The sequence below is a fragment of the Girardinichthys multiradiatus genome, chromosome 11, assembly GCF_021462225.1.
Source record: "Girardinichthys multiradiatus isolate DD_20200921_A chromosome 11, DD_fGirMul_XY1, whole genome shotgun sequence".
In the NCBI taxonomy this organism is placed as follows: Eukaryota; Metazoa; Chordata; class Actinopteri; order Cyprinodontiformes; family Goodeidae; genus Girardinichthys; species Girardinichthys multiradiatus.
In genome coordinates, this window is record NC_061804.1 from 5,162,926 (window position 1) to 5,190,784 (window position 27,859).

The window sequence follows — 27,859 nt, forward strand, 5'->3', positions numbered from 1 at the left end:
GGTTAACAAATCAAAATCCCAAATAATTCCTCAACTACAGACCCACATCCCAGAGGAATTGAAATGGAGGAGACGTTGATGCACAGCAGGAGCAAAGAGGAGAGTGAGAAGGAGGAAGTTCAAACTATCGCTCATAAAGGTGCAATATTTCACTCACTTATAGGTGAATATTAAGGACTACTTCATGCTTTACATGTGTGTTTAGTACTTTCCATTGTTAATTTCTGCTTAACTGTGTATATATATATATATATATATATTTATATATATATTTTTTTTTTTTTTTTGCTCTTCGCTGCATGTATTTTTTACTGATTGCCAATTCTTGTTAGATTTAGCTTTGTATGTTATACTTAATTTTCTTTTTACTTAAGTATTAGGCTTCTTAACTGGGACTTGAGTCTGAATTTTGTACCTTAACATGTAACCCCTTACTAGGACCCAGCTAGACTATTAAGAATACAGTATTTTATGCTCCACAAATATATGACATGGCTGCAGAATCATATCCTTGACTCCGACGTCTTGCTATGTGGCTTTCTGTACATATGAGAAGACAAACGCTACGTTCACACAGCAGGTCTGATGCCTTTCCAAGTTTTTGCTGAAATCCAACCTTTATTCAAAGGAGAATATTGACGTCACACAACAGCACAATGTTTAGGGAAGTAAAAATGGATTTCGGCATCTGTGTATCATTTTTTCTTTAATTTTTTGAGCAATGGGAGCCAACAATATTGTGACCACGTCGTAAAAACACGAAAAAATGTAAGAAATAAGAGAACACAGCTCCTAACAATGGCCTTTTGTGGAGCAGTGACTGCTACTTCTATAGAGAAGTCTGTGTGGATTCGTAGTCAGAGCCAGGACAATGACCTAAAAGTTGGATGAAATGCGACTGCAAAAAAACACTCCAATGCGTTCGTGGTAATATCTGGTGATTATAATCATGCCTCACTCTCGTCTACACTTCCAACTTTTTAACAGTTTGTCAACTGCTTTACCAAAGAAAACAAAATGTTGGGTTTGTTTTATGCAAATGTAAGAGATGCAAACAACATGCATCCCCACCACAACAGTCAGTTGCATCCCCAATAACAAACCCTGGATCACCAGCAGGGGCGCTGAAAAGCAGAAAATAAGGGGAAGGATTCTAGGAGCCCATGATTGACAGGGGCCCAGAGAGGCCCCCATTGGAGTTATAATATTGACAAAATAATATGACACTCAGTACTAAACTTACAATCACACATATATTTTATTTACAATTATTGCATTGGTAACGTTTATTAGCTGTGAAAACATTTCTCAATGCCCCCTCTTTCTATCAACCACCTGCTCCGTCAGAAAGCCGCGGACAATTTTTCAGACAGCGAGTGGAGGCGGAGACAGAAACGAGAAAAAGATGCAAAGGGTAGAAAGTGTGTCACCCAATTTTGTCACAGGCAAGGTGGGTCTGTTAGTGGTTCATGTAATAGAAAGTTCTGTTAACCTGTTGTCTATAACTAACTTTGTCCATAGTTTACAAGACAGCTCACTTTTTCTCCACATATTAGCTCATATATCTGAAGAAAACTCTGTATTTATAAATTTCACTGTTGTTTTAGTTAATAAATGAATGCAGGCGAACATTTAGCAAACTGCTCTGCTAAAAAATGAAGCATGTTCCGAACAGACACGTCAAGATCAGCAGCAGCTGTCTCTCAGCTCCCCCCCCAGCACAAAGCCAAGTACCATATGAGGAAGGAGGTGAGCAGCTGTGTGTTGAATTAATCAAGTATGATGGAGAAAAAACATTAAAGAATAAAAAATCGTTCTAAAATAATAGTTAAAAAAAAAGCCTATAGTCTGTATTTGTTTCAGAAATATTTTAATGGTTTAAAAAGCATCAGTTATCACTGAAATATAATGTTTGGTCAGTAGTTTGGGACTTTCTTCCTCCTGCTTTGTTCTTGATGGTGTTTTTGCAAAGATTTTATTTATTTCTCCACAGATTATACAATTTCATTTTAATGGAAGAAGTGAATTTGTATTTAAGTTTTGTATTTTCAGCTGATTAATCTTGAGATAATTTTATGTTCAAGTATTTAAAGAGGCTTTGGAAAATAGATTTTTGGGAGATGGTGATTCTACCTTTAAGACAAACACTATCTCCATCATAGGAGAAGTGGAGGTGGTGGAGAAGTATAAATACATCAGTGTTCACCTTGAAAACAGACTGGACTTGAGAGATCAGAAATGAGTACAACAGAGGGACAGCTCATAATAGATATGTTGGAGATAAGGCCAGAGATGGTTTGTACAATGTAAAGAGGGGGGGACAGGAAGAAGGATGCTGAGGCTGAAACTGCCAGGAGGGAAGCCTAGGGGAAGACCAAAGAGGAGATTTATGGATGGAGTGAAAGAGGAGATGAAGGTAGTGGGTGTGATAGATAAAGATGCAGAATCTAGGGTTAGATAGAGACAGATGACAACCCCTGAAATGGAAAAGCCAAAAGAAGAAGCAGCAGCTTTGGTGATAGCTGTATTTTCTCTATAAATACTTGCCATATAAGTTGTAATATTGCTCTTTTATATTTTTTCCCTATCAGGCAAAAGCAGCAAAAATAATATAGTAAAATCCTAGTAAAAAATACTGTAACAAACTTTAGGCTACAATAATATTGTTTTAAGTTTGGCCCTATGTCTTATAGTATTAGAATGCAACATATTAGTTTTATACATTTTTATACACTTGTTATGAGTTGGACAGTGCTTTAAAGTGCCTGTGACACGCTTTTACCCAAAAGGCAGAAATTGAAAGAAAACATCTATATATTGAAATTGTAATTGACATGATATTAGGATTAAAGATGCGATAAAAGACAATTGTAACCCAAAACAGGTATACTTCTCTGTTAAGTCCAAAGTCGCCGGGAAATGGCGTGAATTCGCAGGGGAAATGATGCCAGAGGTCAGGATATCCGACAGACGAAGGAGAATGTTGAAGCAGAGTCTATAGCCCCGCTGTTCAGTTCATCTGATGGGAAAAGACCGCCAAAGAAAAGGTTGTGGCTGCTGTTGCTAAACGGATCAAGGCTCCGCAGGTTAGAGAACTTCTTTGTTACAAAATACATTTAGATATCGGCAGTTGTTGTTAATATTTAAAAACTTATTATTATTAAAATAAGATAAATTACACATGCATACAATATATTTAAATAAATGTTTCTCTAAAGATTCTAATGTAAAGTAAAAAACAAAAATGACCCACCAGGTAGTGTCTTCAGATCTTGAATCATCCCTCGTGTCTGCTGCTGCTGCTCACTTCACTCTGGTTGTTCATTCAGTGCCTTTATTTACTGTAACCCTGGATTTACACTGTATCTGCTCTAGTCCTTTCTTTTACTGATGCCATGGTGGCTTATGATTTTGGAGCCTGAGGGATAACACTGAAATAGTATTGCAGTCATAGAGTTTAGTAGCCATCTCACAGGCTCCTTGAACCACTTTTGCACAATTCGAGCCTAATGAATCCAGGCATTGTCATCTTGGAATATGCCCTTGCCAGCAGGGCAAAATAAATTCAATAATGGAATAACCTGGTCATTCCGTATATTCGGGTAGTCAGCTGAACTATTTCTTTGCTGACCTCATAACAAGGCTGACCCCTGACCTGACCAACTGCAACAAGCCTAGATCACTGCACTGACCCAACAGGATTGTTTGAGGCACTACGCACAAAATCCTGATGTCCAATCTTATGGTACTTACCAAAAATAAGCCTTTTTTTCCTGATTAGCCTCACTAATCAGTGTAGTTTCAGCAACCTTCAAGGCTGCTTTCTTTGTTTGATGGAGCTAAGCTTGAGGATAATCATTCGTGCATTAATTATCTAATAGGAGACTCTTATTTGCTTAGTAAAATCCAAAGGTGACATTTTTGGACAGGAGATGTATATACATATAGCTGTGATTGACTGTGGGATGCTGCTGCAACTGCCTAATAAGACCATTACCCTACTCATGATGCCAACACTTGTACACTCTAGTGGGTGTTCTAGACATGGCAGCTCCTCGTCAATAAAATAAATTACATCCCCATCACAGGCCTGCATGGTAGCCATGTGACACCTAAATCAGGCCATTCCCTCTGGTTGTTTGTTTTGCTCTTCACTAAACATTTAATACAAGGATAGGGTTACAAATGACCTTTTATCATTTGGTGTAAAATCGTTTAAAGAACAGATGCCTGCAAAGTGAAAATAAAGAACTCTAGTTTTAAATTGAACAAGGTTGGCACAAAAAACAGAAGTCAACAAATGCTTCTCACAACAAAAGAATTCATAATTGAAGAATGACCACTTGGCAGGAATAATAATGAGGAAAGAGAGGAGCTGCTGTGCGCTGTCTTAATAAATCACAATGACAGTTGAAGAGGTAATATAGAAAAGTTATGTTTCTCCCAGCACCCTACAGAAGCTTCTTCTGACAACGCACAGGGACCACAGCCAAGGGTGTTCACTCAGAATCTGAGCCGTTTTTATTTCTGTCTGAAGGAATGTCTCCCACTCTGTGTCCTCCAGGTGAATAAGAAACTCAGGTCCAAACAGACACATCACCTGTGGCTGACCAAGTCCACTCATTAATGTAGAAGCTGAGTGGGGAAACAGCAGGAAATTAGTCATTATTTAGAGTCTAATTAATATGTATTAAAATGGTGGGAAATAAAATAGAGAACCAGCATAGTATTGGTCTTTATAGTAGCATTGATTGTTGACACACTTAAACTGAGCTGCAGCATGTTGACCATACAGCGTTTTAACAGGACAGATTCCTCGTCCATCTTGGACGACAAAGAAGTTAAGTGCACATGCTCAGCATCATATCTAGAGGTTGTCTTTTGAAAAAAGAGGCATGAGTGCCGCCAGCATTGCTGCAGAGGTTGAAGGGGTGGGGAGTCAGCCTGTCAGTGCTCAGACCATACACATTACACTGCAGAAAATTGGTCATCCCAGAGGGTAACCTCTGCGAGATAATCCACAAGATGGCCTGCAAACTGTTTGTTGAAGGCAAACCATGCTCTGTGGTCTGATGAGACCAAGATACACTTATTTGGTTTAGATGGTGTCAATCATGTGAGGCAGCAACCAGGTGAAAAGTAGAAAGACTTGTCTTGTCTACAGTCAAGCACCATCAACTATGACTTGAGTGGGACAGAGCGCAGACCCGGAAATGGAGGAAAACAATTGTGGATCGCTCCACCGAGTCATCAAATAGGAGGAGCTTCCATCTGCTGCTTGCCGGTTTCAACTCAACATGGAGCGAGTCACGGTGCTTTATTTATGGCAGCCAAAAAATGCAGCTGGCGTCGACGTCCCTGGGTTCACCAGAGACGGAACCACCTACTCTCTAGGAGCAGCGTCTGGATCGCGGTTGCTTTCAGCGGTACTTCAGTCTATCCAGGACCCAGTTTGAGAACCTGCTGCCCTGCGTTGGGGGACGACTCAGCCTCTGGGAAACCAACTAAAGGCGCTGTATCTCCGCTGCAGAACGCCTGCGCATGTGTCTTTGTTGAGTAAATGAATCTATGCTCAATAGATAAACAGCCAAATTATACTGTCCAAATCTTCTAAATATAATGAACATTTTTGTGCCTAAAAATGGACGAGGACCGCCAAAATACACCAGGCAAAAGCTGATATGACAACAGAATGTAGCATGGTAGCGTACTGAATAATTATGTAATAACAGCTGATCGGCGACCTAGAAATCAGGCTTGCTGATATATACATCGGTCGATTAAATACTTATGAATAAAATATGACTTCCTACATGAACATAGATGTACCCTGAGAAACTGCTGTGAGTCACATACATGTATGACAACTGTTGTGCTGAAAAGATGGCTATAGATGCGAACTTTAGATTTTTCAATTCCAGCAAAATTGGCTTCGCATCCATCGCAGGTTTTGTGTCACTCTATTTGCGCTAATCGCATGGCGTCGCTTCACTCCTGTTGGGACCCCAGCCATGGGGGCAACATGAAAGGCCAGTAAGAACCTTTCTGAAACTTTCAAAATAAATCGCATTAACCTACTTCCAGCACAGCCAGGAAAAGGGGTAACAGCGGACTACCCGTGACGTCGATGTTTGAATAAAAACCCCGCTTTTGCAACAAACTGACCATGCAGGTCCCCAGAGGAACTCGACGGAGGGACACAGCGCGCTAATGTCTCCTTGCTGGCAAACAGACATAACTTTTCAAACTGGATCCAAGAGTGTCATACGATCACGCGATCATATGCACTAAGTTAAGTAGGAATGATTTGCTGTTTGTGTATCTGGTATTCATTCATGAACAGGGTAATTAAGGTACAAACGTTGCTTGAATTTCTCTCTGAGGTCGACAGAAGCAAACTGTGTTCCAGAGAGTTCCCAGCAGAGACCCTGTCTCTACCGAGTGGAGCAGTTTTCCCAGTCTGAAGGAAGGACAATGGGACCGCATCACTGTGGTTACAGCTGTAACGTGCAGTTTGGCCGGGCCGACAGAACAAACCCCCCCCTCCCCACAGCTACGGAGGTCAGCTGCAAGTTAACCCTTTGTTCACTGCGTCTTATGTTTTGCATGTAGAATTTGGTACATGACAGTAAAAATGGCACATAGCACTTCAACAGTTTTCTCTAACGAGTAAATCTGTGCAGGTAGAGTATATAAAGATCTTGTACAAAAAAGGTTTGTAAATTTAGAACGACAAGTAGTACTTTTATGACCATTTAGGTCATAAAAAGCAAAACTACTTTGTCCTCATGAAGAACGTTTTCAACAGTTGCAGTTCACCTATTTCTCTCCCAAACTGTGCTACAAATTTCAGCTCTATAAAATTTGGTTAAACTTTCTTTAAAATAAAAAAATAACTTTGCACATAACTTTGGAAGTCACAAAAGCTGCAAAAGACACTGAAGATACCTCAACACATCTGAAAAATAACTGCTTACAGAACTGCTGACCCTCCAGCTGAGAAATGATGCTGGGTGATGCTTTTGTTTTGAAGTTGCCACAGTGAGCCGCAGCGGCTGTCTAAACAAAGACACGATCACAAACGTTCATCTTTGCCCGATGGGTCGACTCCTTTTAAGGCCATGGAGCTTCCAGCTGTACAAAGAGGGAGTCTAAGGTTCCTGAACAACAAAGCTGCTTTTTCACCATCAAAAGCTGGGGGACAGTGATGTTGCAAGAAAATGACTTGTCAAATACAGAGATCAGAAGTGTTTTTGGAAGGAGAAATTAATATCAGCTTAACTGGCCTACTTGTTAGAAGTCTATGATGTTTAATAATTAAAAGAATTTGGCTGAGAGTTACCTTTAGTAGTAAACTGACTACATGCCTGCAGATGCATGTCAAAACAGATGTTTAAAGTATTAAAAATCTCCAAATCACAAGTCACAGGTCCAAAGTTCATTATAACAATGATGTAAATATTGTGTTCATCTTCCCCTTCTACATGTTCTAGAAAGGGTAGAATAATTCAAACTAAATGACAAGTGTGATAACAAGCAAGGATGCTTGAATTGAAGCACACATTTTTTTCTACTGGGTGTGTCTCTTCTTCTGCACCATTGTAATCTTACCTCTTCCATAGCACAGAAACTGACCTTAGAAATGTACATAAAAAAGTTCAGGTAAAAGGTGTGAGAAAACTGAGCCCTCTTTGGAGCTTTATAACGTGGCAATGATAAAGGACAGTTGCAAATAATTTGACTAACTACGGCCGCTTAAAGGCCAAATATCATATTTCAGAATCACGACACTAAAAAATCTGAAAAGTATGAAACGCAAATTTATCACAATGTATTTCTATTGTTGTTCAAAGCAGACAGGTAACTTCTAGAAAACACGTCAGGTAAAGGTAGCCTATGTTGATGCAGGATCTGTAACGGCACGGTCTGTAGATCTCTTATGGAAATCGCATAACTCACCGTTTACTTGATAAAAAGCAGTAAAGCCTTTTTTAAACAGACACATGTCGAACAGATGTGTAGTCGCTTATTACATTTTATGCTAAATTGTTTTTGGTACTTTTGGTACAAAGATAATCTGAGCAGAATTTTCAGTGAGCTTTGTTCAAGTAACCAGGTTAATGAGACAAATTCCTCTGTGTGAACATCAGAGTAACAATGCCTGCCTGAATGCTCCAAGAAGTTTAGAGTAAGGAATTACTGTTGTAACAAGCAGTCATTCCCAACTTTCCCACACAGCGCTTCAAAATCCCTGGGTGGGGTGCCAGTTTGTTGAGTTTCCAAACTACTACTATAAAACAAAATTTATCCGACTTGCTCCTCCTCACCAGTAAAATCGTCGTGTTAACTTTCACTTCATGAACTCAAATGAAAGCTGGAGACTTTGTCATCGCTACTTGAGTGGCCTTCGTTATTCACCAGCTCTCAAAATCAGCATTCTAATCGCAGCATCTTCACTCTTAGGCAACTTTCAGCTTCCAGGTCGTCTTGAGCTCAATTACCTTCCTCTCATCCCGTTTTTGATTATTTGATATATCTGGATTTTGGCCCTAGAAAAGATTTTAATTATTGTTAGAAGCTGAAACACAACTGAAGGGAAAAGTTGTAAAAAGGATTTATATATTGGCCATGTACAAAACGTTTTAGTGAAATACTCTTTGATTTAAACTACATACGTCCTGTTCTTTGGGATAGGTTTAGGTAAAAAACTCCCTCAGCAGAAGGGCACAAGGAGTGGATGAGATTCGGCCTGAAATATTGAAGGTTCTGGGTGTTAAGGGGTTGTCATAGTTGACACGGCTCTATGAGGCGAGTTAGTGGTCCCTAGTTTTACAAAAAAGGGACAGGAAAAAGAGCTCAAATCACTGGGATTACACTTTTCAGCCTACCAAGGAAAATTTAAAATATAGTGCATGGAAAATGTACTATTGTTGTGGTGGCAGGGCATTTCCAAGATTCTTTAAACACTGGCATGTTTTATTATTGGGCCTCAAGACTTTTGAAATTCAGAGTTAAATGAATTTCCTGCAGTTAAGTTTCATAAACTGCATTCAGATACAGTTCAATTTGCCTTTAAACCTTGATGTGTATTTTACTTTTTCTCTCCTCTTTGTTATCTTTCAAATTTACTGTATTAGTTTATATTTTTGTTACACTTCTTCATAGTGCAAAACTGCTCTGGAAGTGTAAAACTATTTTTAAAAAGCTGTTTCATGAGAAAACCTTGAAGAAAGAAATAATTTTCTACGACTGACGCTTCCTCACCCAGCAGCAGAGTAAACATGCAAACAGGAGAAAATGAGGTCTGTTTAGGGGGCAACACCATACAAGAAGAACCGCCTTCATCCGCCTCGACAACACAATGCTGCTGTGCCGCATTATCACAGCCAATTTACCGCCTGCACCGTTATCATGTGTCCAACATGACTTTAAAAGAAGTGAGACACAACAGATTATTTCCCCCTGAGCGGTGAAATGGAAAGTTTTTTTAAGTTACAGATGCAAAAATGATGACTATCAAGGGAGCTTTCATAGATATGAAAATGAACTGAACCTGACATTCAAATAGGTTCTGATGCTGAGGTAGGCAAACTCAGCATGAAGACCCAGCCATTCTGCAGACATGAAAACGGCAACACAAAGCATGGAGTGGCTTTGGTTTAAACTCTGCCTTCAGCAGGAAGCAAAACAACAAGACATCCAGGAGGGATTAATTAGAACAAAACATCAGTAACTTGCAGGGCGCATCAGGATTTACTTTCACTCATAGAATAGTTTTATTTACGTCCCAGCAGCTGAAGGAGACTCGAGCTAAAAAAAACGCTTGGATCTTGCAAAAAGTTTGTGATGAAGTCTCAGCCTCAAGATCAAGAATTCCTGCATTAAAACAACCTCAGTTTTGTCTCATGTGAACTGAACATATTTTACAAAACAGAGGCACAAACTGTGTAAATAAAAATATGTATTTATACCTCAAAAACACAAAAAGATTCCCTTGTTCTGAATTTGTTGGGGAGCAGTCTAAATCTAACCAAACAGTGAATAAGAGTCTGCATTTAGGAAAACAATTTGTGTGTGTTTTTCCTGCTTTCCCGGCTGAGTGAGAACCACTTTTTGTATTTCACCATCAAAGTGAGGACTGTTTGTTGTAAAGTGAGGACATTTTCAAGGTTCGTACTTGCTATCTTGCTAGGGCTTAGGTTTAGGATTAAGGTGTGAATTGAGTTTAGGTGAGACTTAGGGTTAGGTATGTACTGGTAACGGTTAGGTTTAGGGTTAGGGTCAGGCCATAGAAACAGTTAAAAATGAATGGAAGTCAATGAGAGTAAATGCAAGGTCCGCACAACATATAGTGAGTGTGTGTGTGTGTGTGTATGCGTTTCCTCTGCGAGTTCTGCAAGCTAGGCCATTTGGGCAGATTATGTCCAATGATGCTATGCAGTTCCTCCTCCTGCAGGAGCGCCGCTGCAATCTGGGAACACAGATCTCCGTCCACTTGAACAGCTCAATCCAGAATGCAATGAAAAACTGTAAAAATAGACCAAGATAGCATTGATCTCTCTTTAAATGTTTCATAACAGATACGGTTTAAAAGCCACGAACTGCAACTTTAAACTGTGAGAAAAATTATAGCTAGGAAGAATTTTAAATAAACTGCAAAAGATAGGGAAGAGGAAAAAACCCAGACTGGGATTACAATCGACTATGTAAAGACATAAATTAGGACAGTTTATCTGTAATTAGGTTCTAATGTTCTGAAATGCAGATTAAAGCAGCCACAGCTGCTGCATCAGGGTCTGCTCCATTCAAACTTAAAGTTTGTGAATAGTTGTGACTGCCTTAAATTGTATAAGAACATAAAAACTGTAAAATATCTTAACTTTACCAGTTTAAATCCCTTGAAATGGCTCCCGGGAGACAATGAAAGCAGAAGTAAGTGTTACCTTTAATGAAATATTTCCACTGAGGTTGGTAGATTTTACCATTGTATCTGAAAGCAAACTCTGTAAACACAAATTGACATTTGTGTCAATACAAACATTAAGAAAACATTTCCTAAACACTGCTTTAAATGTGTTGCTTCCTCAAAAAAGATGAGACTGAAATATCTGAACTATAAGACTTTGGTGTAAGAGAGCTTTAAAAGTTTTCAGATAAGTCCTTTACCACAGCTGCGTCCTGGTTTACTGCCACCTTTTTGCTCTATGAAAATCTACTTGCAAGAGATGAGAAAAGTAGGCATTTTGTGCCTTTTCAGTGTCTCTCAGGTGGCCTCCTCCTCCTCTCACCTCTGTTCTCTTTGGAAGGAGCTAAAACACATTTCCTCCAACATAATAAGAGCAATTCAATAAATGGTGTGGAATATGGGACCCTGGCTTCAGCAGAACGAATATTTTTTCCTCTTCCTCCTCTTTTTCAAAGCCAAACCAGTGTGCTGGAGGTGCCTTTCATAGTGTTTCACTGTGACCCAGTCAGCAGTTTACTAACCTTGTCAAATGCAACAACGAGCTGCTGTTTCAGTTAATGCTTTTTAGACTCAAATGTGAAAATATTACATTTTAGAGAATACATATTCAAAATGTTATTACTTTCAAGGCTATTCAAAGAGGCAACGCATGTGTAATGCATAAAAATCGACTTGTATGTCATTTTAATCTGAAGTATTCCTCTGTTTTAGTCAGTAATTTTTTTAAGGGAAAAGAAAACGCACCTCAAGCATTATTGTGCTTAACAACACTGTATGTCTATAAACATTTAAAGCACGGCTGGCCACAGATGGGGCCTTAAGCACAATTTAATTTGGGGCCCCTCTTCCTGTTAGGACCATCACCTCCACTAACAGCAAATCAATCCAGGTTTCAGCCAGTTAAACTTGGCTGAGCTTCAAAGCAGTCATGGATAAATGGAAGTAGTAAGGAACAACACTGAGGGGACATCAGTGTTGGGTTGAGCTTGCTTGTTGCACCCGTGTGGGGGTTTACCCCGGTGATGAGAGGGTTGCATCCCTGTGCCCAGCATTGCTAAGTACCCGGACTTCTTGTCGTCCCGGTCAGAAGTGTGGACTGTACCCCTCATGGGGACTCCATCATCCTGCAGGGGGACTTCAATACCCACGTTGGAAATAACAGCGGCACCTGGAGGGGTGTGATTAGGAGCAATGGCCTACCCAATCTGAACCAGAGTGGTGTTTTGTTACTGGACGTCTGTGCCAGTCACAGACTGGCCATAACGAACATCATGTTCAAGTGTGTTTATCAGTGCCCTTGGCACCAGGACACTGTAGGACGGAGATCGATGACCGAGTTTGTAGTCATGCCTTAAGATTTTTGGCCACAAGTCTTGGAAACTAGGGTGAAGAGAAGAGCTGAGCTGTCTACTGATCACCACCTGGTGCTAAGCTGGGACCATTGGAAGAGGAGCTGACCAGTACCATGAGGCTGACCACAATGGGGGGCATTATCAGGCGGGTTATTGGGTGGTACTTTGAGAATAGCCTGAATCCTGCAGTCAAGCCTTCCCTGGTGGAAGCAGAGAATGGGAGTCTGAGTCTCAGACTTTGATTCATTCATCACTCAGGCTTAAGTCAAAAAGCTCTGATGTGGTAAGGCTTCAGGAATGGATGAAATCCACCCTGAGTACATCAGAAATTGAGATATTTTGGGGTGTTGTGGCTGACACCCCTCATCAACATTGCGTGGTAGTTAGGAACAGTGCCTCTGAACTGGCAGAACAGGGTGGTGGTCCCCTCTTCACAAGAAGTGGGACCGGAGGATGTGTTCCAACAACAGGGAGATCACACTCCTCAGCCTCCCCGGAAAGGTATAGTCGAACCTTGGCTTCAGGAGGAGCAGTGTGGTTTTTTTTCCCGTCCCTGGAACACTGGCTCTACACCCTCAACAGGGTGCTTGAGGGTTTATGGAAGTTTCTAAAAACTGGTGTTTTGTGGACCTGGAGAAGGTCTGTGCCCCCTGTGGTGCCCTGTAGGGGACGCTGCAGGAGTATGGAGTCGAGGGCCTTTTATTAGAGGCCATCAGGTGTCTGTACAAGTAGAGCAGGAGTTTGGTTCGCATTGCCGGCATGAAGTCAGACCTGTTCCCGGAGGATATTGGACTCCGGCTGTGCTGCCCTTGGACACTGGTCCTGTTCATGACTTTCATGGACAGGATTTCTAGGTGCAGCCAAGGGCTGGAGTGGGTTCGATTTGGGGACCAGTGAATTTCATCTATCCTTTTCACAGATGACGTGGTCCTCCTGGCTCTTTCTAGCCGAGACAAGCATGCACTTGGGGTGGGGTTCGCAGCCGAGTGGGAAGCAGCGGGGAAAGTAGAAGAGTTGACACCACAATATTATATGAAGTGATATGTATAGATCTGTCCAAGCACCATTGCTCTACAGTTAGAAAGCAAGCCTGGATACAAAACCATGAAACAGTGGACCAGTTCCTTTTATCTTCCAATCATGGTGGGTTTCCAGAAAGTTACTCAACCTCCAAAGACATTAAAAAAACATTTTTTGTGGTGAAGTGTTCAACTCTATTCTTGTTTTTCTTCCCATCTTCAGTCATTCAACAGAGAAACCTGTAGCGTTGAAAACTTGAATCTCAGTGATTGGTTGAGAAATCATTAGGATTAAGATGTGATATATGGCGGTATGAATGGCCAATCTGCAAACCAAAACAATCCAACTGATCTGCAGCAGCATCCGAGCCATATTTCCTTTCACAGTTCCTGGCAGAAAGTCAGTGATTCCCATTTAGAACAGAAAGAAACAACTACTTCTTATTCTCATATTCTGCTACCCAAAGACTCCATGTTTATGAACCCAAAAATTTTTGATACACAAGATGTTTTTGATCCAAAACTTTTAAATATTTATGATTTAAGAAAGAGACGTGAAGATGGGGATACACACCAAAAAAACAAAACTTTTCAAATATTCTCTTTCTTAATATTTGAGTACAGAAACCTGAAATCTGAATCGTTTTTTTGTATAGCAATAGTATATAGCAGCAGGATTCTTTTTTCCCATTTCACATCTGGAAAGTTTTTTTTCTCCCCATTTTTAAATCATAGTGCAGCCGGAATTTCAAAAGAAAAAAAAACACACGCAAACAGAAATCCCACCCCCGGAGTACGACGTACGAATGTTGTGAAAGGAATAACAAACAGAGAGGAACGAAGGAAACAACAAAAGCAGCAAGCTGGGATAAAAGGCAAAAAAGATAATTTAAAGGGCGAGGATAGGGAAGGAGAATACAGAACGGTAAAAAAGGAAAAGAGAGACAGCATGTGGTCCCAGTGATCAGGATGAGGCAACACTGCTGATGAAATCCAGACAACGATGAAGGCAGACATTCAGCCAATGAGGTGGAGTCAGGGGGAAACGTTATGAAATGCAGAATAAAAAAGTAAGAGGAAAAGAGCAAATGCACTCTTACCTCATACTTGTTGCACACAGTCATTAAATAAAAGAAATTTAAAAAAAGAAAATTGTATTCACGTATTAAACCTCAAGTGAGTCCACAGGATGTGTTCATAAATGGACTTAATCAAGGAAATACTCACCAACTTCTTGGGCTAACAAATGGAGACCTTGGATTACAGCATAGTGCGGAGTGACACAATAATGTACATGGTTCTTGTCATCCGCTACGCATCTCAGCGTAGCGGGCTGCTATACTGGTGTGGTCTTCTGCTGCTGTAGCCCATCCGCCTCAAGGTTCGACGTGTTGTGCGTTCAGAGATGCTCTTCTGCATGCCTCGGTTGTAACGAGCGGTTATTTGAATTACTGTTGCCTTTCTATCAGCTCGAACCAGTCTGGCCATTCTCCTCTGACCTCTGGCATCAACAAGGCATTTGCGTCCACAGAACTGCTGCTCACTGGATATTTTCTCTTTTTCGGACCATTCTCTGTAAACCCTAGAGATGGTAGTGCTTGAAAATCCCAGTAGATTAGCAGTTTCTGAAATACTCAGACCAGCCTGTCTGGTACCAACAACCATGCCACGTTCAAAGTCACTTAAATCACCTTTCTTACCCATTCTGATGCTCGGTTTGAACTGCAGCAGATCGTCTTGACCATGTCTACATGCCTAAATGCATTACGTTGCTGCCATGTGATCGACTGATTAGAAATTTGTGTTAACGAGCAGCTGGACAGGTGTACCTAATAAAGTGGCCGGTGAGTGAGCGTACCTACCTACCTACCTATACACACACACACACACACACACACTCTTGTTTTGCTATATGTACTGAGGACCATCTGTTGACTCCCATTGACTTCCATTGATTTTCAGTCATTTTCAACCCTTTCTATGCCCTAACCCTGACAATAACCCTAAACCTAACTATTACCAGTGCATGCCTAACCCTAACCTTAACCTAAACTCAATTCACACCTCGGTCCTAAACCTAACTGTTAGCAAAATAGGTCGTGAGGACCAGCAAAATTTGGTACTTTGGTACAAACGGTCCTCAATTTGATGGTGAAATTGGGAAAATGGTTCTCACTGTGATGCCAAGACAGGAACACACACACACATACATACATCAGTTGTGTTGTGCAGGAGGTCAGCTGATAGTCCTACTGAATAGACTGTTAGAATTTGTATTAAGGCAAGAAAAAAGCAGCTAAGTAAAGAAAAACGAGTGGCCATCATTACTTTAAGAAATGAAGGTCAGTCAGTCCGAACAATTGGGAAAACTTTGAAAGTGTCCCCAAGTGCAGTCGCAAAAACCATCAAGCGCTACAAATAAACTGGCTCACATGAGGACCGCCCCAGGAAAGGAAGACCAAGAGTCACCTCTGCTGCGGACGATAAGTTCATCCGAGTCACCAGCCTCAGAAATCGCAGGTTATCAGCAGCTCAGATTAGAGAACAGGTCAATGCCACAGAGAGTTCTAGCAGCAGACACATCTCTAGAACAACTGTTAAGAGGACAATGTGTGAATCAGGCCTTCATGGTAAAATAGCTGCTAGGAAACCACTGCTGAGGACAGACAACAAGCAGAAGAGACTTGTTTGGACTAAAGAACACAAGGAATGGACATTAGACCAGTGGAAATGTGTGCTTTGGTCTGATGAGTCCAAGTTTGAGATCTTTGGTTCCAACCACCGTGTCTTTGTGCAGCGCAGAAGAGGTGAACGGATGGACTCTCCATCCGGTTTGCGTTTAGTTGGACCATCATTTATTTTTCAACAGGACAATGACCCAAACACACCTCCAGGCTGTGTAAGGGCTATTTGACCAAGAAGGAGAATGATGGGGTGCTGCGCCAGATGACCTGGCCTCCACAGTCACCGGACCTGGACCCAATCGAGATGGTTTGAGGTGAGCTGGACCGCAGAGTGAAGGCAAAAGGGCAAACAAGTGCTAAGCATCTCTGGGAACTCCTTCAAGACTGTTGGAAAACCATTTCAGGTGACTACCTCTTGAAGCTCAACAACAGAATGCCAAGAGTGTGCGGAGCAGTAATCAAAGCAAAAGGTGGCTACTTTGAAGAACCTAGAATATAAGACATATTTTCAGTTGTTTCACACTTTTTTGTTCAGTATATAATTCCACATGTGTTAATTCATAGTTTTGATGACTTCAGTGTGAAGCTACAATATTCATAGTCATGAAAATAAAGAAAACTCTTTGAATGAGAAGGTGTGTCCAAACTTACATACATACATACATACAGGTCCTTCTGAAAATATTAGCATATTGTGATAAAGTTCATTATTTTCCATAATGTCATGATGAAAATTTAACATTCATATATTTTAGATTCATTGCACACTAACTGAAATATTTCAGGTCTTTTATTATCTTAATACGGATGATTTTGGCATACAGCTCATGAAAACCCAAAATTCCTATCTCACAAAATTAGCATATTTCATCGGACCAATAAAAGAAAAGTGTTTTTAATAGAAAAAACGTCAACCTTCAAATAATCATGTACAGTTATGCACTCAATACTTGGTCGGGAATCCTTTGGCAGAAATGACTGCTTCAATGCGGTGTGGCATGGAGGCAATCAGCCTGTGGCACTGCTGAGGTCTTATGGAGGCCCAGGATGCTTCGATAGCGGCCTTTAGCTCATCCAGAGTGTTGGGTCTTGAGTCTCTCAACGTTCTCTTCACAATATCCCACAGATTCTCTATGGGGTTCAGGTCAGGAGAGTTGGCAGGCCAATTGAGCACAGTGATACCATGGTCAGTAAACCATTTACCAGTGGTTTTGGCACTGTGAGCAGGTGCCAGGTCGTGCTGAAAAATGAAATCTTCATCTCCATAAAGCTTTTCAGCAGATGGAAGCATGAAGTGCTCCAAAATCTCCTGATAGCTAGCTGCATTGACCCTGCCCTTGATAAAACACTGGACCAACACCAGCAGCTGACACGGCACCCCAGATCATCACTGACTGTGGGTACTTGACACTGGACTTCTGGCATTTTGGCATTTCCTTCTCCCCAGTCTTCCTCCAGACTCTGGCACCTTGATTTCTGAATGACATGCAGAATTTGCTTTCATCCGAAAAAAGTACTTTGGACCACTGAGCAACAGTCCAGTGCTGCTTCTCTGTAGCCCAGGTCAGGCGCTTCTGCCGCTGTTTTCAGTTCAAAAGTGGCTTGACCTGGGGAATGCGGCACCTGTAGCCCATTTCCTGCACACGCCTGTACACGGTGGCTCTGGATGTTTCTACTCCAGACTCAGTCCACTGCTTCCGCAGGTCCCCCAAGGTCTGGAATCGGCCCTTCTCCACAATCTTCCTCAGGGTCCGGTCACCTCTTCTCATTGTGCAGCGTTTTCTGCCACACTTTTTCCTTCCCACAGACTTCCCACTGAGGTGCCTTGATACAGCACTCTGAGAACAGCCTATTCGTTCATAAATTTCTTTCTGTGTCTTACCCTCTTGCTTGAGGGTGTCAATAGTGGCCTTCTGGACAGCAGTCAGGTCGGCAGTCTTACCCATGATTGGGGTTTTGAGTGATGAACCAGGCTGGGAGTTTTAAAGGCCTCAGGAATCTTTTGCAGGTGTTTAGAGTTAACTCGTTGATTCAGATGATTAGGTTCATAGCTCGTTTAGAGACCCTTTTAATGATATGCTAATTTTGTGAGATAGGTATTTTGGGTTTTCATGAGCTGTATGCCAAAATCATCCGTATTAAGACAATAAATGACCTGAAATATTTCAGTTAGTGTGCAATGAATCTAAAATATATGAATGTTAAATTTTCATCATTACATTATGGAAAATAATGAACTTTATCACAATATGCTAATATTTTGAGAAGGACCTGTATACAATCCTATTTGACTTAGGCGTATCTTTAAGCAGTTGCTCAGACTGTCAGACATGCTAGTTGCCAGACCCCATCCTTCAGTTACTGGCCCAGAATGATCCCTGTCTAAGCACTGATTGGGCGAGTTAGGGCTATGGCGATGTTTTCTGAGGTGCTAAAATGATTTAAATGGATTACAGTCTGGGCTCTGAGGGTATGGAAGCAAATCGTTACCATATTTAAAATGAAAAAGCATTTTCAGAAATGCTTTTTCATTTTAAGAATGTGGCTGCATTATTTGACCCATAAATAAAATTAGTAATGAATAATCCTATTTGCATTTTAATTGCCAAAATCATCCGTATTAAGACAATAAAAGACCTGAAATATTTCAGTTAGTGTGCAATGAATCTAAAATATATGAATGTTAAATTTTCATCATGACATTATGGAAAATAATGAACTTTATCACAATATGCTAATATTTTCAGAAGGACCTGTATATATATGTATATATATGTATATACATGCACACACATACACAAAAAAATAAAGGGAACACTTAAACAACACAATATAACTCCAAGTAAATCAAACTTCTGTTAAATCAAACTGTCCACTTAGGAAGCAACACTGATTGACAATCAATTTCACAGCTGTTGTTCAAATGGAAAAGACAACAGGGGGAAATCTTTGGCGATTAGCAAGACACTCAATAAAGGAGTGGTTCTGCAGGTGGGGACCACAGACCACTTCTCAGTACCGATGCTTTCTGGCTGATGTTTTGGTCACTTTTGAATGTTGGTGTTGCTTTCACACTCGTGGTAGCATGAGACGGACTCTACAACCCACACAAGTGGCTCAGGTAGTGCAGCTCATCCAGGATGGCACATCAATGCGAGCTGTGGCAAGAAGGTTTGCTGTGTCTGTCAGCGTAGTGTCCAGAGCCTGGAGGCGCTACCAGGAGACAGGCCAGTACACCAGGAGACGTGGAGGAGGTTGTAGGAGGGCAGGACCGCTACCTCTGCCTTTGGGCAAGGAGGAACAGGAGGAGAACTGCCAGAGCCCTGCAAAATGACCTCCAGCAGGCCACAAATGTGCATGTGTCTGCACAAACGGTTAGAAACCAACTCCATGAGGATGGTATGAGGGCCCGACGTCCACAAATGGGGGTTGTGCTCATCGCCCAACACCGTGCAGGACGTTTGGCATTTGCCAGAGAACACCAGGATTGGCAAATTCGCCACCGGCGCCCTGAGCTCTTCACAGATGAAAGCAGGTTCACACTGAGTACATGTGACAGACGTGACAGAGTCTGGAAACACCGTGGAGAGCGATCTGCTGCCTGCAACATCCTTCAGCATGACCGGTTTGGCAGTGGGTCAGTAATGGTGTGGGGTGGCATTTCTTTCCGTGTGCTCGCCAGAGGTAGCCTGACTGCCATTAGGTACCGAGATGAGATCCTCAGACCCCTTGTGAGACCATATGCTGGTGCGGTTGGCCCTGGGTTCCTCCTAATGCAGGACAATGCTAGACCTCATGTGGCTGGAGTGTGTCAGCAGTTCCTGCAAGATGAAGACATTGAAGCTATGGACTGGCCCGCCCGTTCCCCAGACCTGAATCCGATTGAGCACATCTGGGACATCGTGTCTCGCTCCATCCACCGACGTCACATTGCACCACAGACTGTCCAGGAGTTGGCGGATGCTTTAGTCCAGGTCTGGGAGGAGATCCCTCACAAGACCATCTGCCGTCTCATCAGGATCATGCCCAGGCATTGCAGGGAGGTCATACAGGCACGAGGAGGCCACACACAATACTGAGCCTCATTTCGACTTGTTTTAAGGACATTACATCAAAGTTGGATCAGCCTGTAGTGTGTTTTTCCACTTTAATTTTGTGTGTGACTCCAAATCCAGGCCTCCATTGGTTAATAAATTTGATTTCCATTGATGATTTTTGTGTGATTTTGTTGTCAGCACATTCAACTTTGTACAGAATAAAGTTTTTAATGAGAATATTTTATTCATTCAGATCTAGGATGTGATATTTGAGTGCTCACATTATTTTTTGACCATTGTATGTATGTATATATATATATATATATATATATATATATATATTCTGCATATATTACAACTTTTTAGTAAAAGTATATTGAATGAATAATATATCTGATTAGTGAATGTTGGGGAGGTTGTGTTTTCTTCTTAAGAACCCGTACATCAAAATCCCAAAACCAGATCAACTGAGCAGAAACCGTAAACTTTGTTCAAAGCAACAACAAAAACGTGCAAGAATCTTTACTGAATCTCGAGTGGCAACTTGGGGGTTCAACAAAAAGGTATCAGATTAAATATGGGGACACTTGTAGGAAAACAGCTCCTCAACTTATAAATATTAACTGGAAAAGATACTCTTCTTGATGTTTAATTGTTCTGGCATATCCTACCTCCATAACATCCTCCACAGGGAAATATTTAACTCCAATTACTTGTCCATATCGAGCCAAACAAAGTTTGACACCAAGAAGTTCAGCTATGGGTCAGTAAGGGATACATCTTCCTCAGGGAGGGTATAAACTGCAGGTTTCATTTGGAGTAAACCTTTTGAGTCTGGAAGTTGTGACAACAGTAACCCTGAGTTTGTCCTTCCTGGGAGAGCGAAGGCTGTTTATTTTCTTCTGTCATGTTTGTATGCTATTGCTCATTTCCTCACACACGCACTTCCTCACGTTCAGCAGCTCAAAGCTAGAGAACACAAACCATTGATTCATCCTGTTTCCTTCTCTATGCAGCGGATTCATCTACCATCCAGGAGGTATGCCCCTTCTGCCCAAATAAAATAACTGCTCACGTAAAAGTTGAAGACTTAGAAATTTTACCACCTCTGTAGTAAAACTGCTTCTTGAATGGATCAAAACAAGAACAACTGGGTCAGAACCTGTTTGTTATCTCCCTCACTTTCAGCTTTAATACGTTTAATTATCAGGATCGCCCGGTTTTATGTTGCTGCTTTTATTTATAACATGAGCTGCCTCTTAGACTTTCTTTGGCAATAAAACTGATTTACTGGAAAATTTGTTTTCTTTCTACAAACAGCATCAGCTTTACATTCTTAGTCGTATTTGGTAAATTAGATCCCTACTAGTCTCAAGAAAATCTTTACCAAACTAGTGCATAATATATTATATGTTATTGTTCAAATAAAGCCATAGGCTGTGTAAGGGACACAGTAAGCAGGTAGAAACACGTAGGGCTGCACAATATAGTGCAGATTATCATGTGACCAAAATGCAACTTTCTGGTCTACATGTGATGGAAAATGAACACCCTGAACACATCATCCCCATGATAAAACATGGTGGTGGCAGAACCATGCTGTGGGGATGCTTTTCTTCAGCTGTGACAGAAAAGCTGGTCAATGTTCATGGGAATATAGATTAAGTTAAGTACACGGCTGTATGCATGTGTTAGAATGGCCTAGTCAAAGTACCAACCTAAACCCTATTGAGAAGATGTAAAAAGACGTGAAAATAGATGTAGGCCGATGCTCTTCCTGTCTTTAGATGTGGGAGGACATTCCCAGCTTTAGCAGTAACTGCAGTGATAGGTGGGTTATATCAAGTAAAAAGATTAGTCTTTCTCTAAAAGTTTTCTAATTTTCAAAAAATTCTTTCACTTCACAATGACTCACCACTTTGTCTATGACATAAATTCCCCATGAAATACGTTGAAGTTTGAGACCTAAATTTGACAAAATGTGACAGAGCTCAAGGGGTACGAATACTTTTGCTAGTCACTGTGAATGTGCAACCTTTAAATAAAACGTTTTTCTTATTAGGACAGTCTAGGAATATCCAAAGAACTGAAAAGGTAATCCTCAGTGACAGAAAAAGTTATATTTAATGTTTTACTTGAACTGCTATTCCAGGGTGGGACGAATAAACATACAACTACAACCATTTGGTAATTTAGTTAACAAGTTTGAGTTTATTGTGTATTTGCTTTAATCCACTCAGAATCAAAATAAGACATATTCACTCAAAAATACAGTATATTACATACATTCACCTAAATGTCTAATTAATTGAAGCTTCCACAATGTCTTATCTTGGCAACATTAACTTCTGGATGGTGATCATGCTGGTTGTTTCTCTTTGCATCATAAAAGGAGCTCTCAGTAGACTGACCAACACTCAGAATAATGGAAAACCCAAGATAGAGAACTGTGGATTTCCACAAGTTGGGAAAGCCTTTTAGAGCCATTTCTAGCAAACTCCTGATCATCCATTTAACCTCTTAAGCCCGAGGGTCTATTTTCTCAAAAATGCATACTTTACAGGGCATTTTTCAACTTGTACAATGCCTAAACTGCTAATCTTGGTATCAACTAACAGAAAGGTCCCGGAGGTTGATGTGGATGTGAAAATTTGTGAGTAAATTATTCTGGACCCTAGTAAACGAGGTTTAAATGCCCCAAAAAATAATTTCCACCAACAATAAAGAAGGCTTGAACCTTGAATACAAACTTCTGCATTCATTTCTTGATTTAAAATGAGAGTAAGTATAATTTTCTATACTTATCCAGACTTGGAAAATGATCTAATCACAGTTTAAACCAGTAACTGCATAGGAACTCTGATTTCCGCAATGATTCAAATTTGAATGTTTTTTTCCTGCTCTTTACAAGTTGTTAATCCTGAAAACAATCAAGGAGCACGTTTATTTGTTGCTTGGTGACTCTTTGTAAAGTTTTCTCTTTAAATCATTACAAAGAGAAATCAGCACAAGGGTGGATAACATATTAGCAAATATTCTCAAAGTTACAAATAAAGAAAAAAAAAAACTCCCTTTCTGGATTTAATTTCAGTCTTGCACCTGGCAGCCAGTTTCTGCAGACTTTAATGGTGATCCGTCTTTCAGGCATGAGGAAAAGGTTTACAGAGCCCATTTGGCACATGCCATGTTTGGAAGAACGCTGCATGCAAGCTTCGAATGGATGTCCATATTTGGATTGTCAGTTACAAAATTATTTTAAAGACGTAAATATTAAAAGAGGCTGATGAAGAAGATGCTCTTCTGGTGGCACAGAAATTCTGACGGCTGAAGGAAAGGGGCTTACAGTGGGGCCTCATTCAGGTCATTTATTCATTAAAAAACACAAGTAGGTCTCATTCTAGCATGCGGTTGAACCCTATTCATGGTGCAGACTGGGTTGCTGCCTGCAACACTGGTTTCCCCAATATTGAAGTTATTAACTTGTGTTTAACGCTGCCGAAACAAGCTGAACCAAGCTCCAACTAACATTCACAGACGAAGAGAGAAAAATAATTAAAGTAACCACACAAATCAACAACATCACTGTTTTATAGAGCTCCAATTGGAACTCTGGCATTTAGTCAATGTCAGTTAAAATGTTGGGCTGAGAGTGACTTAAACAAGTGATGATTATGCTTGGTTAAGATTAGGAATATGGGACATACAAACATACTAGATCATATTTATTGTAAAAATATAACCACAGTTTGTAAGTTGTTGAGTCGTCGTTTCAAATGTTGCAGGACTGTTGAGATGCTAAAACAAATGTTAATAAATGTGACACTGATATAGCCGATGGAAACAAAACACATGAAACAGAACCTCTGTTATTTGTTTCTGTTCACCTACAAGCTAGCACCTAGCCACTGCTCTTTAAAACTCCTATGGGCCTGTGTTTCAAATGTTGTAGGAGTGGTTGCATGCTAACAGAAATATTGTCACCTTTGCCACGGTCATAGCCGTTGTAGATGCTGGTGGCTGTGGGCAGGAAGGATCTCCTGTAGAGGTCTGTCTTGCAGCAGATCTGAAGAAGCCTCTGACTGAAGACACTCAGTTGTTGTTCAACAGATGATGAAGAGGATCAAACTCTCCACAACAGACTCACTGAAGATAATTGTAAACTCCAGGGGGTCCTGAAAGTTGCTCATTTGTTTGATGGCCAACAGGTAAATGGCCCCAGAGACCCCAAAGCTCTTTACACCACAATCAGTCATCCACCTGTTCATACACACATTCACACACTGCCCTGTGGCAGACGGACAGAAGAGAGGCTCGCATACTCAGGCACCACCGAGCCCTCTGACCTCCATCAGCAGGAAAGTAGGGTGAAGTGTCTTGCCCAAGGACACTACGACTGAGACGGACAGAGCAGGGGTTCAAACCGGCAACCCATAGGTTACAGGACAAACTCCTACCACCTCATCATGAAGGTCTCTAGGACCTTCATGATGTGGGATGTCAGGGCCACAGGTTTATAATCATTGAGGACTGATAGGTGAGTTTTCTTTGGTACCAGAACAAGGTAGGAGGTCATTGGAACCTTCTCCTGGGTCAGTCTAAGGTACTGCAGAATCCCACAGAGCTACTCTGCACCGGCCTTCAGGACTATGGGGCTGATCCCATCTTTACCAGCAGTCTTTATTGCAGTTAAGTCTCTCCAGCTGCCTTCTTACCTGACTTCTAGAGACACACAGGTGTCTCTAGAAGTTTAAAACTCCTATGGATAATTAAAAAACCTGCTGGTTTGCTCAGTGGGTGATGTAGAGGTAGAGCACATCGTATGAAGAGCCTAGGAGTTCTCATCGCTGCCATCCAGGGTTTGATTCCAGACTCTGGGACCTTTGCTGCATGTCTTTTGCCCTTCTCTCTCTGCCCATTTCCTGTCTATAATACTGTAAAATAAAAGCCACTTGAGGCACAAAATAAAAAAGAAAACTGCTAATCTACTGGGATTTTTCCAGGTTTACAGAGAATTGTTCTGATAAACAAAAAAGAATCAGTGAGCGTCAGTTGTGTGGGAAAAAATGCATTGTTTATATCCGAGAATGGCCAGACTGCTTTAAGATGACAGAAAGGCCACAGTAGCTCTAAATGCACAATACATTGAACCTTAAAGCAGATGGGGTACAACAGCAGAACACCACACCAGGTATTACTTGCATCAAACAAGAACAGAAAATAATTCACAGCCATATTTTGCTTACTTTGGTCCGAATCAGTTGAGTTTGTTAACTTGAAACATATTCCAGTGGTTCAGTTTCTTCTCATACTGAGAAAGCACGAAGCAAACCAGAACCTGTCACTACACACCAGGCCAGAACATTCAGTCTGTTTATTGGTCAGATGTGTCCGAATTGAGGGAACCACATGTAAATACAGGAAACAGATGCTGAGTTCTGAGCTGGTTGAAAACACCGAGAATTATGTCCGTGTGTTTCTGGGTATCATTTCAGGCAAAGCTATCTTAGAAGTATACAGAATGATTTTGAGAAGATGTCTTGAAAGTTGCACGGGGCTTTAAACTCAACAAAAAAGTTCATTGTTCATTAGTTTTGTTTGCTCTACGGCATCCCACAATGCAACACAAACCTGACTACGGGAAAGTGTTTGGATCCAGCTTGCAGCATACACCTGGATCACAGTCACACCACAAACGAACCGCTCTACAGTTTGTTTGGAAGAAAGACACGAACCCAAAATCAGTCACAGCTACAGCTCTGATGTTTAACCCAGCATGATGGACAGCAGGAAGCAGCGGCTGACCACAACGGTAGAAAACTGTAAAAACTCTTTATTAACAGTCTTTGAAAGAGAATTCAAACGTATTTTACTAATCCAAAAAAGTTTAAAACCAATACGTAAAACAGAGAAATGATGTAACTAATTGTGTATTTTTCAAAATCCAACATAATGTTACATCTCAAAATAACAGCAATGACCTTAGAGAAGTTATCGTTGCTGCTTATAAATCTAAGAAGGAAATTAATAGTACATCTGGATGAACCACAACTTTGGACAAAGGAGAATAAAGTAAAAATGTTTGGTCATAATGTACTGCTCCATGTTTGGAGAAAACCAAACGTGTATCTGCACAAACACGTAAGCAAGCAAGTAAAACTTTAGGAAGCATCTTTCAAGATATAAAAAAATAAATAAATCACCAAGTACTTCACAATATATCGATGTAACAACCCAAGAGGCAACAATACATTCGCTGAACAATATGTCCTGTCTGCTTTGTTTTCAGCTCTGCATGGAGCATCATTAGCAGCCCCTGATCCCAGGACCTCACAGGCCTGCCAGGGTCTTATGTGCACAGAAGTGGTATAATGTAGCCTGCTCCCTGTCCGTGGGCAGCGCTTCAATTCAGTAAGAGGCTCTTAAAGTATACTAAGGTGGGAAAACCTGGATTATTTTGTCGAGGCAGCAGTCTGAACCATCGTAGCAGGGAGGTTTTGTTAAGACACGTGTGGAGCAGAGTGCAACAATCCAAACCAGATGAAACAAATGCATTAATTATTATGTCCAACTCAGGATGTGAAACAGTGGAGCTCAGTTTGGCTAAAATGCATGAAAGGATGAACACAGGTGCAAACCTCAATGAACTAAACCAGTACTGACAAAATTCCCTTTTAAAATGTTAGAAGCTGATTGTGCTATTAGGCCACCATGCTGCTCATCGGGAGAGCAGGAACCATATAGAGGCTCTGGTCTTCGACGCAGCTCTCCAGGGTGCAATTCCCTACCCTGCCCCCCTGCTCTGTTTACTGTTGAGCTACTAATAAATAAAGGCCGCTAAGAAAAAAAGAAAATACTGTGAGGTAATCTGACTTTTCTAGAACTCCACTAGAGTTCTTCTATTCTTGACTCTGGGCTTTAGGGCATCAATTATTTAATTTTTAGGCAATTACTCAGAGGAGCTCATATTTACTAAGTGTTGAGACAAGGTTTAAGGAATCAATGTTTTCAGCTAAAGCAGTACAGTTTTATTTGCATGACTTTTCTAAGGAATTGGAGTTGAACAAGCAATAAGTTGAGGAGCTTGGTGAAAGCCATCCAAGTCCTCATAACATAAATACTGACTTTTTCCAACTCCAGCATGGTACAAGACCAAAGCAACACATATTTTGGTTATAAGATTGTAAACAATGATTGATTTATGACTTTGGACCATTTTTCTGAACAATTATTAGAAATTTTAAACTTGCATCAAGTGCTTCTGTACTTCTTGTTTCCTGAAAAGTTTGTGGAAACACATATTAGACATGAAGCAGACAGCTTCAGTGGGTATTCCTCAATCTTCATTGCAAAAACACAACAGATTCATGAGCTGCATCAAGTAAACGTTCCACTCTCTCCTCTGCAGACTCACCCCACAGCCGCCTCTCCCTCACACTCCTCCAGAAAACATCCCAAGCCTTGTTGGTGGAGTCCTTCACATGCTCGCTGAGGGATCTCCTCAGTCTGGTTTTAACAACCGAGGTCTGAGCCATTCTCCACACACTGAAGCATCACGTGACATTCACAGATGAAAACTTCCATCAGTTTCTAATCCATTAGGGAAGCGTCGGCTTCGTCTCGACACATTAAGAGGCTGCGCTGGACGTCAGGCTTAAAACAAACCAAAGGAGGAAGACAAGCAGGCAGAGGGGCTGACACTTGATGCAAAAAGCCTGCATGTAATTTGTGAAGCAGAACTTTTCCTTCCTTCCCTCCCTCCTTACTGCTGCCGACTCAGACTGTTGTGTGTGGGTGTTCGTCT

General features: G+C 41.0%; 1 protein-coding gene and 1 long non-coding RNA gene across 6 annotated transcripts in view; one reads left to right on the forward strand and one right to left on the reverse strand.

Annotated features, from left to right (window-relative positions):
- Window positions 1-27,799, forward strand: LOC124876133. Its single transcript, XR_007040227.1, has 6 exons — window positions 1-139; window positions 1,676-1,749; window positions 2,885-3,086; window positions 26,345-26,466; window positions 27,464-27,579; window positions 27,658-27,799. It is a non-coding gene; the product is annotated as an uncharacterized LOC124876133 (long non-coding RNA).
- Window positions 1-27,859, reverse strand: part of si:dkeyp-23e4.3 (rho GTPase-activating protein 7) — a 193,214-nt gene that overhangs the window by 92,030 nt on the left and 73,325 nt on the right. For 2 of the 5 annotated variants that reach the window (XM_047378656.1, XM_047378655.1), the window contains exon 1: window positions 27,470-27,736. The exons of the other annotated variants lie outside the window; for them this stretch is intronic. In XM_047378656.1, the coding sequence (XP_047234612.1) occupies window positions 27,470-27,590 (121 nt within the window). In that variant the 5' untranslated portion in view covers window positions 27,591-27,736. Of the gene's footprint in view, window positions 1-27,469; window positions 27,737-27,859 lie in introns of those variants that run through there. 5 annotated transcript variants of the gene reach the window in all.